The 17180-nt window shown below is 41.7% G+C and overlaps 1 protein-coding gene across 3 annotated transcripts in view; it reads right to left on the reverse strand.

Annotated features, from left to right (window-relative positions):
* Positions 1–17180, reverse strand: part of sema3h (sema domain, immunoglobulin domain (Ig), short basic domain, secreted, (semaphorin) 3H) — a 53581-nt gene that overhangs the window by 10246 nt on the left and 26155 nt on the right. For all 3 annotated transcript variants that reach the window (XM_085343868.1, XM_085343867.1, XM_085343869.1), the window contains exons 3-8: positions 14373–14435; positions 13640–13759; positions 11714–11807; positions 11277–11396; positions 10635–10780; positions 9695–9809 (exon numbers count right to left, since the gene is read on the reverse strand). In XM_085343868.1, the coding sequence (XP_085199994.1) occupies positions 9695–9809; positions 10635–10780; positions 11277–11396; positions 11714–11807; positions 13640–13759; positions 14373–14435 (658 nt within the window). The remainder of the gene's footprint in view (positions 1–9694; positions 9810–10634; positions 10781–11276; positions 11397–11713; positions 11808–13639; positions 13760–14372; positions 14436–17180) is intronic.

Raw genomic sequence — 17180 nt, forward strand, 5'->3', positions numbered from 1 at the left:
CTTTTGTCTCAGATAAGAGCAGGGAATGTTTTATCATCCCATCAAAATGGAGGAGAATGGAGCCCTTTGTTTTCCGTGCAACACGCTGTGATAATCTATAAATACATGACTCCTAGGGCTCCTTTCTTTTTGCTTCCTACTTTTGTGGCAAATAGCTTTAAAAGTTCCCGAAACTCTAAAAAACAGGTTCGACCCAAGGAGTACTCAATGAGTGCCCCGTATGTCTCTACTTTTATTCTTCTCCTCTCCCATGCAGAGGCAGATATGTTGTTGTGGTGCTGGAGACGACGAAGCGTATCAATGTTCCCACATTCCTGCCGTTCCTGCTGCTTCAGGTGGCCTCCGTGGAACTACGGCCCTGCAGGAAGGCTAATCTCATCTCGACACAGCTACACACACTTGCAGCTGCCACACACAGTGGCAGATTTGGGAGCACGCAAAGAGAAATAAAGGCATGTATAGCCACATTCATGCACCCACACATACCAAATTGTTAAACTGCAGGGAGCAAGGAACATTGACTCAAACTTGCATGGTACCGATAGACACACAAACACCCACACAGGCCCCTCAAAGATAGGGAACAGAAGAGCATGGGTAGTCTGCTGCCTCCAGCGTACCAATTGCTCACTCCCTCTTCCCTTTAATATATCACTTCTTTGTTATTGCATTTTATTTACTGCTTCTTTGAGCTCTTCCTGCCTTTAAATCACAATGTAGATGCCCCCATTTGTGTTATCACTCCTTTTACCTCTCTTCCTGTTTCCTATCACTCCCTAATTCTACTCATATCATCCCTCCATCTTTCTAAACAGCCTCTTCTCTACTTTCCCATCATTTGTTCGAGCTTATCTTCTGCTCTCACATCTTCCAAAGAATGCTTTTCATTAATCAAAACCTTTATCATCTGTTGGTTTACTTTGCATCTCTATGTCTACCTGTTTTTTTTATGGCCTTCATGCATTATTACTCTGGATGATGTATATCCTGAGTACACTTTCATCTGAAGCTCCTCGAAGTTTTGTTCAAAGAAGAGATGAGTCAGACTAAAAAAGAAGGGCATTGTAAGATGCACATCTACACCCACAGAGCTCAATTTTATAGTCACACAGCCACCCTGGTGGAACCCTTCTGAGTACAGATGAAAGCCCCTTTAAAACCTAGTGGAAAAGTTTACCAGGTGATGGGATTGCAGTCAAACAGAGCAAAGAACAGATGAAACTCATCTGGAAGTGCAGCCAAGCTGGCATTGGACTTGTAGTTAGATACACCACATTTGGACAGAACAATACTTGGCCTTGTTAAAGACTAATGCACTACTGCAGGAAAAATACTTTTAATGTTGTAATCTAATGTAATTACATTAGGCTTCAGTCACACAGGTCTATTGGTCAAAAGAGGTAGCCGGTGCTCCACTCAAAACCTCTGTGTGATTGGCCTGGTTGCTAGCAGATTGCCCACAGTTCAGTCGCCTATAGTTTGTACCCTGACTTGTCTGTCAGTAGTTAGCAAGTATTTTTCTAACCACTAATAAACGACACCAAACAACTATCCCCCAGCAACTTGCCAACTGGTGCGGGAATATACATTTTTCCCTAGCAACCGTAGTTACTAGGGAGTCAACCCTGTGCACTGGGGATTTAGCAATCGATTTCTCCAGCAACCACTCGCAACATTTTTCTGTAGCGACCGGTGGTTGCCAGACGATGCCCAAACTGAGCGTAAAAAGTGTAAAAAGTGAAGTATTTCAGAGTCAGTTTCAAGCCAAATAAGAATTTTTTTCCAAGCCAAGACCAGTAACTGTATAAAAGACTTACTAACATCAGCATGCTAACATGGGGTCAAGTGAGATTAGGTAGATTTGACATGCTAACATCCACTTGTTAGCACAATACCTAAACTAGTTTTGCAGGTATTGAGTGAAAAAGTGCTGGAAAAAGAAACATGACTGTTGATTGCATGACAAGAAGTTAGAGATTCATCTGAGTTGTTCAGAGGGAAGGTACGAATGGCTGCACCAGATTTCAAGGCAATAGACTGATTTCACAGAAGCCATTTTGAAATACAATATGTAAACAAATTCGGTTCACCTAAACAGGCAAGAAACTTTATTAACGTCATTAGTAACACATGTGTATACATGCTGTTTCAGGACAAACTGACTGCCGTGAAATATGCTTATTTAGGATTTGTTACTGCTCTGTATAATTAAAACCTGACATATTTCAGTGTGGATCAAAAATGATCAAAACAGCAGGTCTGGCTAGCATCCACAGAGCTGCATCTCCAAACAATGCACCAACTATTATGAATGTAAGAAAGAACAAAGGTTTCCAATTGAGGAAAAAAATCCCAATTTACTTTGTGGTATTTTAAGACAGGTAAAAATGAGGCCACACAGCACGTAAAAGTAAATACATGCATTTTTTTGTTCTGAGTAAACTTAATACAAACTCTGGTAAAACCCTGCAGGGGAAAAACTTGCCTTCTGCTCGAAAGTTAGTCTCCCTTTCTTCTTTGCACCTCAGTGTACATGCAGCTCCACATAAAAATGCAGTTCAAATTTAGAAGACGCAGCCAGCGCAACATTTTTCTTTCTTAGACACTTTGAACAAGACGTCTTAGTTATTTACGGCTCAGCTTGGCAAAACTTCACTCTTATCGCTCCGTGACGAGTTTAAACCTCGACTGATTCAGTGCTGTTCCACCTACATCCCTCGCATGTTTGATTTAGTAAACTGGAGTGGCTTCTAATGTCATTAATCTTTAATAGGGGAGGGATAACGCAACACTCAGACATGCATTAATCACAAATATAGTGCAGAAAATATGAGGTCACTCTGCTTCTATCTGCAAGACGGGCTGACCAGGTGAGAGTGTTTGACCGCTGAAGCAAGAAAGAGTGTTTATTTGGTTTCTTGCTCATGCTACAGTTAAAGACGACAGATTCATGGCTTCTTATCTTTTTTTAAGCACAGCTTCTTTACTCTTTCAGCCTCGACCACTATCTTACACTCCAAGATGTTTTCTTTTTGTCTCCTGAATCATCTTCTCTCCTTTTTCTTTCCATCTCTTTATCTTTTTATTAGTTTTCTCATCCCGTGCTCCTTTCTGCTCAAATCCACCTGGATTTCCCGGAAGCCCTCTGGGTGTATCTTGTTCTCTTTGTTTCTCACTTTCGCTGTCCCTCCCAGTCTCCATCCCTCCCTCCCGCTATCTCTTCTTCCCTCTGTCCCCCCCGTCCATCTGTCTGTCTGGCCTATTTTCTCTGGAGGATTGTTCTTGTGTCTTCTTCTCTAAACAAAACGAGGTTGTTTTCCCCCTGAGGGAAGACAGTCTTGTCTAGCCCGCAGACCTGCAGACCCAGCCCCTGTCTTCTTCCTCCTCCTCCTACCCCTCATCCTAATTGTCTGGCCAGTGCGCCCTCAGGCAAACTCCCATATTCTCCTCATTTCTCCACTGTTTCTTCTTTCCCTCCCTTTTCATCCAGCCACCCCGAATACCAACACCTAGATCGTGCCTCCTTTATGCTCGTCACCTTTCTGCCAACTCCTCTTGTCTCGTCCCTCCATCTTACAGTAATTTGCCAATAATAGCCCTGCCTCCATCTTATCCGATCCTTAACCCTCTCGGCTATTGACCCTATTCCTTCTGACACTCCATATTTCTCACTGTGATACATGTTTTACCCTCTAGCAACAGCTGTTAACTCAGTTTTGCCATCCATGGCCAGACTAAGATGCCAGCTCTCCATCGGTGGTAACAAAGGACGTTTGATACCACTCTCTGTGTCATACAATGTTTTTGTTCTTTTTTTTCGCTTCAGGATGGAATTGCACACCAACAAATATACATTTGAAATCCAGTAAATTACACTGAGTTTACTACAAGACAAATATAGTGCAAATCTCTAATCTCTTTCATCTCCACCTTCAGTCTGCTTCAGCCTTCCCCATTAACTCCATTTCCCTGCTTCCGTCTCTCTCTGTCTCACTTCAGTCAACCTTCACACCCTTTTAGATTCACTTCACCTCACTCATCCAATCCTGGTCCTTAGAGGGAAAATATATTTGTGCATGGCCTGCAGCAATTCTAACTCTCTCTGACCATTATCCTTTCCCTCAGTCCTTTACATCAACTTTATTTTTCCTTTCTTCCTGACAACTTGATAGCGATGGCTGTTACACTAACCCAGGGACTTTACACTCAACACATGCTTTAATAAACTATTCTGTCATTCTTAATATAGTAAAAATGTGAAGAGGGATCAGAGAAGTGATGGCAACAATAAAAAGCTGAATGCGCGAGGGTAAATTTCTGCCTATGCTTCTTCAATTTCCACTTTAGAAGTCTTAACCTTTTGAAATGCTAAAATTGTAACTATTCCTTTCATTTCTCCACATTTTTGTTTGGCCGTAAGAAGAAAATAAAACGTTTTTCTTTCTGCGATTACCACTCCTTTCTTCATCCCCTCTCTTTTTTCTTCATATGCCCTGCCCAGAAGCCAAATTTATTTCCAATGTTCTCTTAAATCAGATATTCCCCTCTCCTGCTCCCTCCCCCTCCTTCACCTTCTCTTGCACAGTGTTGCAGTAATAACCCGTTGATGACAGCTTCCACATCCCTCCTCATCTCCCTCAGCCCATCTTTCTTTGTCCTTCTCATGTCTGGTCAACACCACGTGCTACAACCTCTGCCCTCATCCTGCCCGTCCTACTAGATCCCCCTCCTCCTACCCTTCTTTTGGCCATCAGCCCAGCTCCTCACTTTCACTCACTTTCTATCCATCTCCTCTTTTTTTTCTCCCTCTGATAAACTGGGCTTCCTTTCAAGTGTTTGCAGTCAAGCGATGATGGATTAGTAAGGTTCAACGGGGGAGTCAAATCTGCCTCAGCATCACAAAACATGTTTTCCTAACCAGTTTGAACAAATGGCGTTTGTCGACGAGGCAATTAAGCATTAAATAGTGGAAACACATTTGTCAGATTAACCTGAAAGGATTGGGAAGGCTTGGCAATATGTGCAACTGCTTAACCGTCACTTCATATACGGAGGGAGACAAATCTTTCCCTCTAGTTTATCTTCTGACCTTTTTCTCCATCTGATGAGGTCAAACAGACCCGGAGAAGACACGGCTGACCCAAAGAAAGGTTAAGGTCATTTCAAAAACGTCCAATATATAAAACATCAATCTCCCAGAAATGTCATACTTGCTGTTTCTGGGTTGTGGCTCTCATACATCACTGATGTTTTTTGGATCGCTTACAACAGCTGACTGTTCAGAAGGTCATCGTCGTCATCATCTCAAACTCATTTTAAATTATATGTGGATTTAAAAAATAATGAAATCTACATTTGAGCTTGAACAAGAGGCTTACTTGGCTGATGTGTTTCTCTGTCTCTCGTCACTGTCATGCTTTTATACCATCCACAAACTCTCCTAGTGACACTCTTCCTCCCCTGCACTTTTCCTGTCTGTGGGAAGCGTACGGGTGCTGCCTTATGTCTGAAGCACTGACTCTTACGCACGCAGACAAAAATAGACGAGGAAAATGGCTGAGAAAATCGAAGTAGCTCCAGTGTCAGGACACAGAATCCGGCCACAGAGGGTTGCCTGTCTCCAGCTCTAAAACCTCATAGCATGACTCTCCTCCACAACAACAACAACAACCACAACAGCGGGGAAAACAGCACTGCACGGTCCTTTCCTGTGAGGGACTCGGCTTCCACTCGACTCTTTGATTCTTTGAATAATTATGGTTAAGTGAGGTCTGATTTTTGTTTTTCTCACACTAGCGTGGTTGACAACAAGAGCTCAGCATTAACACTTACACAAGTGAACAAAAGGCCCTAAAGCTCCAGACACAAAACAACTGAACAATAAATCCAAAGCAGTCCGGTGCTGTGAGTCAGTCCTCGTGGCAATTACAGCCCAAATGCTTTGTCCAAAACAAAGCCAACTCTGAGGGTGTTCAAAACCCTCATAGAACATCTGAGTCAATCCCGACAAAACTATGCTAAAGGAACAAGAGGTGAATCAGCAATTTGCAACAAGTGCTTTGACAAGCTTGTAGAGCAACACGTGCAGCTTTGATCTGATTCCCCTGCCTGTTGAGTGACATGACATGTGTTACAGAACTGCTATGAACACAAAAGGAAATAGATTTTCTATAGCTGGGCTAAGTTTAGATCCAAAAATGTAGTATCAGGAAAAGTTCAGAGCTCAGGTTCAAATAAATCCTTCTCAGTAAAGGTGTGGAGAACTTCATCATGGTGTTTAGAATAAAGGCGCCAAGGTTAGAGAATGATTGTGGTCAGAAATGCAAACATTTGCTTTACATTGGAAATGGTAAATGAAGAGTGGCCGCCAATCCATCCACCCCAACCTCCTCCCTGTGCTGATTTTGACACTCTGTAACAGACATGGGGCATAAAGTAAATTAAGAACTACACTCTGCATAACTCAGTGGAAATATGGTACAGGTTACAATGAATAATATGAAAAATTCTATCTATACTATATATACATATATATCAAGATGTATATAAGTCTATCTCCGGCCATTTGTCTAATCTGTTTCAACACTGCACAGGTCAGCGATGAAACAGACTGGACTGGAATTATCTTGTGAGCTAGACTGAGATCATTTGCTAGTGAAAATATTACAGCTACTAGAGGTTTAGCTTCCACAGTGTGTTTTTGTCCCGGCTCCGTGCCCTCTGAGCTACAGTATCATTTTTCGGGTCTCTCTTTTTTAATGGAATATCTGGAATTGTGCGAACGCTTATTATTTATCTATTCATTGCCTTTACAGTGTTAAGTACTCATAGTGTTACTTAAGATGGTACTTTTATGGATTGTTTATACACTACTCTGTGTTTAATCATTGGTTATTATTAAGCTCTGGCTCTCTTCCACAGTGTGTTTTTGTCCCGGCTCCGTGCCCTCTGAGCTGCAGAAGGTTTCCTCCTAATAAAAGAGTTTTTCCTTCCCACTTTCCCAACATCTTTACCTTACAATATAAAGCACCTTGAGACAGCCGTCTCAAGGCGCCACATAAATACATTTGGATTGAACTTAATGGGTGTTTGACTGTTGTTAATATATTTCTTTTGTGCCTTACAGAATTAGCAAAAATGAAAAAAATGTTCAACAAAAAAAAAATGTATGCAAATAAAAGCACCCACACGCAGCCTGGTGTCACCCTCTGCTCTGGAGGGACCAGCAGAGCGTCGCGAGTTTATGGGATTTGTAGTGTTTCTATGTGGCAGAGCATGGCATAAACACAACATTGGCAGCATTCTTAACACGATGGGTTAATCTCCTGTATATGCAGGTCGTGGTTTTGTATGTGTGTGTGCTGCTGAAGTGTTTTCACAAACAAATTTGTATGCAGCCTTATCAGATGTTTAAAACATGGCCAGAGGCATGCTGGGTAGAGATGTTTATGCTCTTGACAAGTCTGAACTCTTTTGTATACACAGACAGGCTAAGGCTTGAGTGTCTTTGTGTGTGTGTGGTAACAGCTGAAAAACAGTGTGTGTGCTTTCAGGTGTTTGTTATTGTTGAGCGTGTGTTTGTGTAATGGTTGGACTATGTGAAGGAGTGTAAAATTTACTGTATATGTTAATGTACTGTATACATTCACGCAAATGGTAACTCTCTGAGTGAGTTACTTAGTTTACTCTAAGTGTGCTCTGTTTACACAAAGAGCGGAGACGAGTAACCTAAGCAGAGACAAGTGCCAACCTCACGCTGTCCCACTGTTACCATATGTCAAACTGCGTGTCTCAGATTTACACCTTTTTTCTTTTCCTAACAAATACCTAATCCCCTAAGGGCCGAGCAGGAAACACAGTGGCTTCATAAGAAAGAGAGTCTCAGATGATCTGCTCGAAAACAGGGTGGTGCAGTGAAAGCACGCCGGGCTCGTAACTCATGGATCAAAACATTTCTTTGTTAACTGTTTGTCTTGGCAGTTGATTAGAGATTTCAAACACTCGAGGAACTCCATTAGCAATTTAGTGTTCTTTGGGTAAACTCTCCCTTCCAAGAACACCCATGAATTTCAAACTCCAAGCCTCTAATTTTTAATGCAGACTTTTCACAAAAACCTTGCAGTCTCAAGAGTATTAGGTTTGTGGGCTGAAGTCAGGGCCAAGGAGGAGCCAGTTTTCTGCAGAGGAGTGTTTCACACTCGATACAAGCCCACTTCTTTTATGATGGTGGAAATTAGATAAAGGAAGCAAGTTCTAGCTCTCATTCGGTTTCCTCAGGAATCCAAACATCTGTCCGTGGCTCAAGGATCTTCATCTGGACTGTTATTGCAGACACACCCGTGTTAGATGACATTTAATGAAGACCCAAAGCCATGGCCTCTGTAATTCATTGGCAGCAGAAATTCAAAAATATTATTTATTCAACAATTAATTTCACTTTGTTTATGCAGCACACTGCGAGGTTTATGTGTGCTAAATGTGCAGTAAAAACAAAACCGATTTGCTTCATCCTCCTACGCCTTCCTTTTTTTAAAACCTCACCATGCTTTCCTCTTTCTACCATCCACCCTTTCCTTTTCATAACTTCCAATCAAAATATGAAATGACTAATTCTGAGCTGTATGGGCAGAGGCAACTTTAAAGAACATAATCCCACCCGCCCGCCACAGAGGACTAAAGGTGAAGTAGGAGTACATGAATATTAAGTTTCTACTCAAATAAAATAGGGAACTTAATTTGTAAAAGGCATCCTCTACATAGTTTCTGTACTCTCCACCACCAAATTATAATGGTAAAGATAGAGATACCCTGGTGCAAGCATCGGACCTACTGCTACATCCCCTACTGTGCGGGGAGCTAGCAGTAGCAATGAATTAACAGGCTGTATCATCAACTGCAGTTATTTACTAAAGCTTTCTACTGAGGCACAGTTACATCGATGTTGAAATGTTGATGTCTTCTATGAATAAATAAAGATTTCTGTAGTAAAATATTTAAATCGCTAATATTGTAGCTCCGATCTCAGCTAAACATAATTTCCTTAGAGAATAAAGTATTCTGATTCTGATGAATCAACCCAGTTACTGTGGTGGTGTCTTTTAATGATGTTTTAAAGCTTGCTGATTGCCCATTAACATTAATGCCACCGTTTTTTAAGAGAAACTCAGAGTTGTGCATCTGCACATCTGTGAGCGACAAATTCACAACGGCAGCGTCCAAGTTCACAAATTCAGCATCTCGCACCTCTCACAGACCTGCTGCTGCACGCACCCACACTCAGAGCTGACCGGAGCACTCTGATGTGAAAATCCTCGATAACGAATAAACCCATTGCAACGAATGTTGCCGTGGTAACCAAGACTGAGGCACGAAGACAAACCCAAGGTGACCGACAGGGCTGTTGGTCACCGTGGTAACAGTGGAGCTATGAAGGCATTTACTGAGGCAGTGGTTTTTAAGTTTCCTTAAGTGTCTGCGAACTCACATGAAACACACACACACACACACACACACACACACACACACACACACACACACACACAGGCTGAGTGCCTGAACTCAATTCCTCTTTTATGAAACATTCAGGGACAGACCTTCAGCTGTACGACCAGCGGTTAAGACCTGTCGGATGTGATTTTGTTTTAGCTTTAATGTGATGCGTTTTGCCTTTTGATGCTTTCATGTGTGTACTCACGGAGCTGGTCGAAATGTGTCTGTAAGCCATCTGGTCCTGGGACTGAACAGACCATTCGAGCCTTCTGGAAAGTGCTCCACTTATTAACTAAACTCCTCTGGCCTCCGATGTCGTTCTACATGAACATTACAAAGAACTGAATTAGATCTGCTATGATTACAGAAGTAGCAAACATACAAACATTGCATATTTAAGCTGGCAAAAAAATTCATGCACACACAGTAACATTGGCATGAAGCTCGCCACGCTGCCAAGACTGCTTGCAATTATGGACAATGACTCCCACCCCCTCCATAACACACAATGTGAAGAGCAGTTTCAGCAACAGGTTCCTTTAACCTCGCTGTCTGAGGGACGTTACAGGAGGTCGTTCCTTCCCGCTGCTATCGGGCTCTTTAATTCATCCACTTGGGTCAGATCACACATGTGGAACAGAATTAATCACACCTCACCGCACCCTGTCACTTTTGTACATGATGACATATATTTGAGCACATGCTTTTCCTTTGATATTTATACCTATATCTCTATATTTATCTATTTATCTTAATATTTATCTATCAATATCTCTGTTTCTACACTCTTTTTAAACAAGTGTTTGATGTTTATTGTATATTTGCTGCTATGACAACTCAATTTCCCTCTGGGCTTTATAAAGTCTCTCTGATTCTAACAAAGCCATGAATGTGCAAACATGTCCACACAGAAAACACACACAACAGTGGAAGACGCAGTGATTGTGACAAACATAAACAGTCCCTCATACATTTCAGTGATACACAGATACACAGTTGCCTGCTCTAACACACACACTGACCAAACAGCACGTACATACCATCCCATGGAGGTAAACGTGTTTATGTAAGCTACATGCAGACGTGTTCTGATGAGTGTCCAAACTGCACAAACCCTATCTATGCCAAACAAACATGTCGCATACCTTGCACACACGTGCCACTCTGGAGTAGAGCACCTTCCCAGCAGCACCTTCCGCCTCCTGAGCGCGCTCGGTGAAGAACACGTAAACCTTATCATCTTCTGGATTATCAGTTTCAGACAACGGCGCTACCCGCACAAACTGGGCATCTGGAGGAAAGTACCACAGACACACACACACACAGGCAAATGATAAGAAATCAAATGTAATACAGTCCTACACTGATACAAATGTAATTTGCAGCGCAAGGAATAGAGAAAGAGCAAAGGGCTGATTAGGGAGAAGTCGAGTTTCCAAACAGCAGGGAGTCAGTATATATCGCCTTGTTATCAGCAGCAGACGTCGATACACAGGAGCCTGATAAAACACCAACCGGGTGTGCAGGAGATGATTTTAGAGATGCTCAAAGATATTCAGTCTACTTCAGAAAATTCAGTTCACAAAGTACACACACTGAATGTGCTGCACACGTTAACCGTGACTTGTGATGTTTTCTTGGCGGAGAATTTGACAAAATTTTGTGTTTTAGTGATTGTGTTATCGTAAGGAGCACATTCTCAACTAACTTCTAATGTCAGACGCAGTTCTGAGTTGTTCAACACAAAGGTAGACTTCAAAAAGGAAGTGGTGCTTTTCTGCTCTTACCCTGCAGCCAGGTGGAATCGTACTGCTCAGTGCGGATGACACGACGGTTGCCAAGACTACGGAAAAAGGCAGAGTCCCGGCTCATGAAGTCTGAGGTGATGCCGGCATACAGCTCTCCATCTACACAGAATACACAACAGTATTCTCATCAGTAGTCATTGAAAGACATCCAAGTCATGGCTCTCCTGTTTTAGACATCCTCTAGAAATTATATATAACTTCCACAGTTTGATGAGTTTTATAACAGCAAAGCATCACTTTTGCTACAAACACAAACCCATTTTCCATCTAGTTTTTCTTTGATAAAACACCTAATCATGCACATTTAGATGATTCCTTTCCACCTAACGGTTATATTTTGTTGTAGAGAAAATAAAGTGCATGATGGTGCGTGTACTGTTTATTAAAGGTGAGGTTTAAAGAAACAGTCAACTTACCAACGACTGCAGAGGCCGTTTTCTGGAATGGATCGTAGGGACATTTGCCTTTCCCGCACTCTGTCTGGCCGTAGGAGAGAGTCTGATGCTCTGACTGTCAAAGAAATCACAGACGTCACTCACACAGAAAGAAGACAGATCACAAAGCTGTCCTAATTTATATTGCAATCTCAAGTAGTTTATCCACTGATGCAGCAAATCATCCAGAAGCATCATAGTGGCGGTTCAGGTGGTAGAGCGAGTCGTCAAACAATCAGAAGGTGGATTAATCCCAACCTCCACCTGTCCGTGTGTCAGAGCATCCTCAGGCAGGATACTGAACCCCGAGTTGCGCCTGATGTCACTGTCAGTTTTATTTCTACAGCACGTGTAAGCAACAAAGTAGACCAAAGTGCTTTACAAGATAAAACCACAGATCAATATAATAAATACAGCAGAATAAAACACAAAACAAACAAAATGAATAAATATAATATGAATTATTATTATGAACTAAAACAAAGACAATGCAACATAAAAAACCTACACACATGCATAAAAAGTACCAGTGCATGTAGCACCATTTCAGCGAGCCCAACTACCCTGCCACACATGCACTCAGTGAGCACCTAACTGAGGGTAATCGGGCTAAGTGGAGGGATTTTAAAATGTGTGAAGCTTAATGTTAAACCAGTCAGCACCATCGGCACCTCTAAGAACCATGTCTGAACCTCTGCTCTGATCTTACATGGTCTTTCATGGGATTAACTGTTCTCTGACACACACACACACACACACACACACACACACACACACACACACACACACACACACACACATACACAACTAAGTGAGATGAGTGAGAAACTTCAGAACCGGCAGCCTATTTCTGGGAAAAAACGATAACCCACATGTGTCATTATGATGAGAAATTACACACCGACAACAGCAGGCAGGTTTGACCTCTACAGTTACATTCACCATCCATTGCATTTGACATACAAATGTCAAATAACATATCTAAGGTGTCTGGTAGCCCACACAGTGCAGCATCAGTGACGAAAGGAAATTTGACATATCACAAGGTGAACCCTGGGGGATATGTGGGCATAGGGGCAGACACCACATGATATTTCAGCTGCTCGTAGGCATGCTTATGGGGGCTGGAACTCGAAGTCTGAAAACAGACATATTGGTGGGTGGTAGGAAAATCAAGGCATCCAATACATATATTTCTATTTTTTAATGCAGACAGCCCTCAAAACCTGGATAAATGAGTAGAGCATCAGTGACGAACGTTAATTTGACATATCGCAGACTGAACACTGCATCCACGGGCAGCACTGCAGTTAACATCAAAGTGCTGCTTGTATAAAATTGCAGAGAATGGCCCAACTGATTCTGATTTTGGACCAAAATGGAAAGAGTAATCTATGTGACTTTGAAAGAAGAGGTAACTGTTGTTGGGGGGCAGATGGCTTCAGCCACAAAAATTGCTCGAGTGGCTGCTGTTTCAGAAGGATAAGTGACTAAAGTGGCATAAATGTGGGAACTACATCAGCAGACAGTTTGGAAATTACAGTTGACTGCACACGTGATGACCATGATGGTTCTGCATTAGTGTGATAGGTAAAGAAAAATGTGAGGAACAAAAAGAGGAGCTTCTTCAGATTTCAAGGAGAGGGATTTGATAGCAGGGCTTCAGCGAATATCGGGTTTTGATGGTCTGCTTCATTTTTACCAGACCAGAAAGCTAGCAGTCTTTTAAACACAACCCATTCTTCAGCTTTATTATTTTTAGGAGCAGCAGATTTAAGTCTGGTAGAGCTGACGCCTCTACAGATACCATTTTTTTATCCAGCAAAGTCGCAAAAGAAAATAAAAATACATATTTTGCACCAGCATACATTACCTGTATAGTGTATGTAATTGTGTCTGTAGCATTACCTGATGGAAGACGCTGGTGGCTATGAAAGCGCAGCGGGGGTTGAAGGCCCCGGTGCCGCACACATACAGGTGAGTCTGGTTAAAAGGCTGCAGAACACGCAGGAAGTTCGCACACTCCAGCTGGACAGAGAGAAACAGGGACCATAAAGTGAGGAATAATGGATGACACACATTATTTTGCACTGATGCTTAACTGTTTTCTATTACTTGTTTGAATATCAAACAATATGACTTGCACTTATTAAACTCTGGCTCAACTGACAAATTTTCAAACCTTTCATCTTGAGCTTATTGTGAAGTCAAGAAGCAAAAAAGTAGTCCTAAAACTTCAGATGTGACCGACTGTTCAGCACGCCCCACCAGACGTCTGCCAGTACTTGGATCAACTGAATCTTGATATGCCTGCCTGCATGAAAACTGTCTTGTTTGTTTACAGTTCCCAAATGAATAAGATACATTCAGCTTTAGTTCTGCCCTTGATGGTAATCTATCATCCTACTGTATTGCTTTATTGCTTCATAACTCTAGACAGTTCTTGTAAGGTATTATCAAACGGCAGTAGGGAGTAGAGAAAGGATGAAAACGGCTGATGTGGTTTGACACCGATTCATATCTGCACGCAAATGTGTCCGAATGTAATTCTTTTCCCCGCGTTGCTTAAGTCAGGGTAACGCGGTTACTTACCCAATCTTAGCGTGTTTGCGTGTGCATCTGCGAGTGTGCGTTTGATTACCTCTGGATCCTTCCCAGCCATGAGACATTCTTGGACGCGGTCCGGACTGGCTGGCCAATACAGCTACAGAAAGAAGAGAGGGGGAGAGAAAAAAGAGAGGGACAAAGAGATTTCAGAAATGTTTTTATTGCTCACTCTACATTTCCGATAAAGGGCTTCGGGGGATTGGCAGGTGCTTTATGAGGGAGCGTGGCAGGGATAGTCAACAGAACATGACTAATCTAGAAGAAAGAAGGAAATGATTTTCATACCTCTTAACTCCAAACAGATAACAGTCAGCTTTAGGGAGGAGAAAAGAAAAAGCCAACTGGCAGCATTGCTGACTTCTGATAATGAGCCAAACTGCCAGAGCAGAGTACATGACTACAAGCATGACTAACTGACATACAATCCTGGCCATGCCTACACACTGTGAATGTGCACTGCAATGCAGCTATTATCACTCATCTAAATAACTAAATGACTCTTGATTAAAATTATACATGGCTGACAGTATTTATTCTGACTTTAAACCCTAAACATCGTGCTATTATTTGATTTGTGCAGTTATAACATGATGTTATTATGTTATCTTGCATCAACAGAACAACTGAAGCAGCCACTGTAAAGGGTCCAAGATGAACCAAACGGGATTCTGGCTCCACAATTTCCTCTCTGTTGTGGTCACAGTTAGTTTCTTCTTTAACCAGTAGTTCTTATTGGACACGACAGGCTCTAAGACAGGGAATCAAACTTTCGGTGACCGAGTTCCAATTCAGGAAGTTAATGACTTAGGCCACATTAACCTGTGTCAGCGCAGCAGTTCTCAGACTTTTTCTGAAGATCAAAAAAGCTCATGACCCATGCCCCACATTTTTTATTGATAACAATCATAAAGACTCCATGTTGGATTTTACTTAAACAAAGATGAACGTTATCAGTGCAGCAGCATCAGCAAAGCCTTTATGAAGTTCCCTAAACACCCCCCCAAAACAAGTCATAGTTTAGTTTAGTTTCACTTCATATTTTTCTCACAGACCTGTAGTCTGCTAAGATGACTAAAAGAAGAATAGCTCTCATAGTCTCATCCTTTGCTGTTATATCATGATATGAACCGGAGATGAATGAAATACAGTCGTACATTCCTTTCCTGCATCGTGTGGGCTGCCATAAAGCCCACACGATGGATTTTGAAGACCCTGGCTCAGAGGAAGATATATGGTATTTACTTCACTTTGTATGTGAGCTCTTTGATAAGGGCTTCAAGAAGAAAATAAATGACATTGCTCCAAAAAAAATATCTTTCCACACTGTGTAATGCACAAATGAGAGAGATCTGTGCCTTTTGTGAAGAGTCAGAGAATAATCGAGATCCACATGTCGACGTCTCTTTTTTTCCCCCGTTGTTGTTGTTTAAGCTGTGAGAATCAGTGTGGTGTAATAAACCCCTCAGGTTGCTAAGTTTTTTTCTTTGGGTCTGTTTAGGTTTGGTTGTGTGAGGTCATCCTGGGTTCAGGTAAGATGATCACACATGAAAAGGTACATTTGTAACGTGAAAAATGGATGACTTCGCCATTTAACAAACTAAAGCAATCAGAGAAGTGTTTGTCTTGCACTTGTTAGCTTAATCACATTAAACCACACTGTTTGCTTCAGTGTAAACTTAATCAGCGTATAATAAAAACTCTATAATGGAGAATGCTTTCATGTAAAGCCAGTAAGGGAGGAAACAACAGAGGCTGGGATGGTGTGCAGTGAGGGAGAGAGTGCGAGAGCGAGAATGAGGTGAGCCTTAGTGTCAAATGGCTTCAACATGACTAATCTAAATATTTCCCTGAGACAGTCATTCCCCTGGAGAGCAGAACGGTGAGACCGAGATGTAATCGATACAGTAAGCGAATGTCTGCACTTGTCGCTAAGTACGTGATACACAAACTGCTGTTCAGGTGTCAGAAGTGAATTCAAGACCTCAACTTCACACTGCATTAGGAAGTAAATGTGTATATAAATTGTAACAAGTGCACTTTATTAATTAAAAAAACACATCTGTGCACTGATTGTAGTTTTTATCTCTCTTTTTTGTATTTGGGGTGAATGAAGATGTGAAGAAGTGACAGGAGATTGTAGAAAGTGATTAATGACAAATGGCGGTGGTTTCAGGAAACAATTTCTGGATGTACACTAATTGTTCCACGATGCAGTCATTCCCACAGAGGCTGGTGCGGGGCTGAGACCATCAGATTAGATTAGAGACCACAGACCCCGTTTATCTCCGAATACCACACACTGACAGGAACACGGACCACCACTAAGGGAGTCTCAACAGGTAAAGTCTGCGGTTAATGGGATTTTACCCCTCTGTGAAAAACATGCTGGTTGTCAGTTTATACGAAACAGAAGATGTAAATGTGGGTTTTTGTAAAAAGGGAACATATTTTAAAAAGTAAAAGGAACAAGGGGGGAAAAAAGCTAGAAAAAAATTTAAATTTCTGTACTTTTGGAGTCGTTTTCAGAGCCGAGAGAAGATTCAAAACAGAGAAAATGAAAGGAGAGAAGAACAAATACTGTAAGCAAACAAAAAGCCGCAAACAAACATTTAAACCCCTGGTGACCCTTTGTGTTACAGCAGCTGCAAGCTGTTGACTCACACAGAAAGAATGGCCTGAGTATTTTTTTTTCCCCCCGATCAAAGAAAAATGTGATTTAAATGTTATAATAAATTATAAGATCGTCTCTCTAAGCCACACTGATTTTTATATAGCAGAAAAACCGCACGTCCACTGTGCATAAGTGTGGGTAAAGTCGGGAGGAGATAATATAAATAAAAAC

This window comes from Diplotaxodon limnothrissa, linkage group LG20 (genome assembly GCF_057381915.1).
Source record: "Diplotaxodon limnothrissa isolate DT_005_m linkage group LG20, D_limnothrissa_male_GT1.1, whole genome shotgun sequence".
NCBI lineage: Eukaryota > Metazoa > Chordata > Actinopteri > Cichliformes > Cichlidae > Diplotaxodon > Diplotaxodon limnothrissa.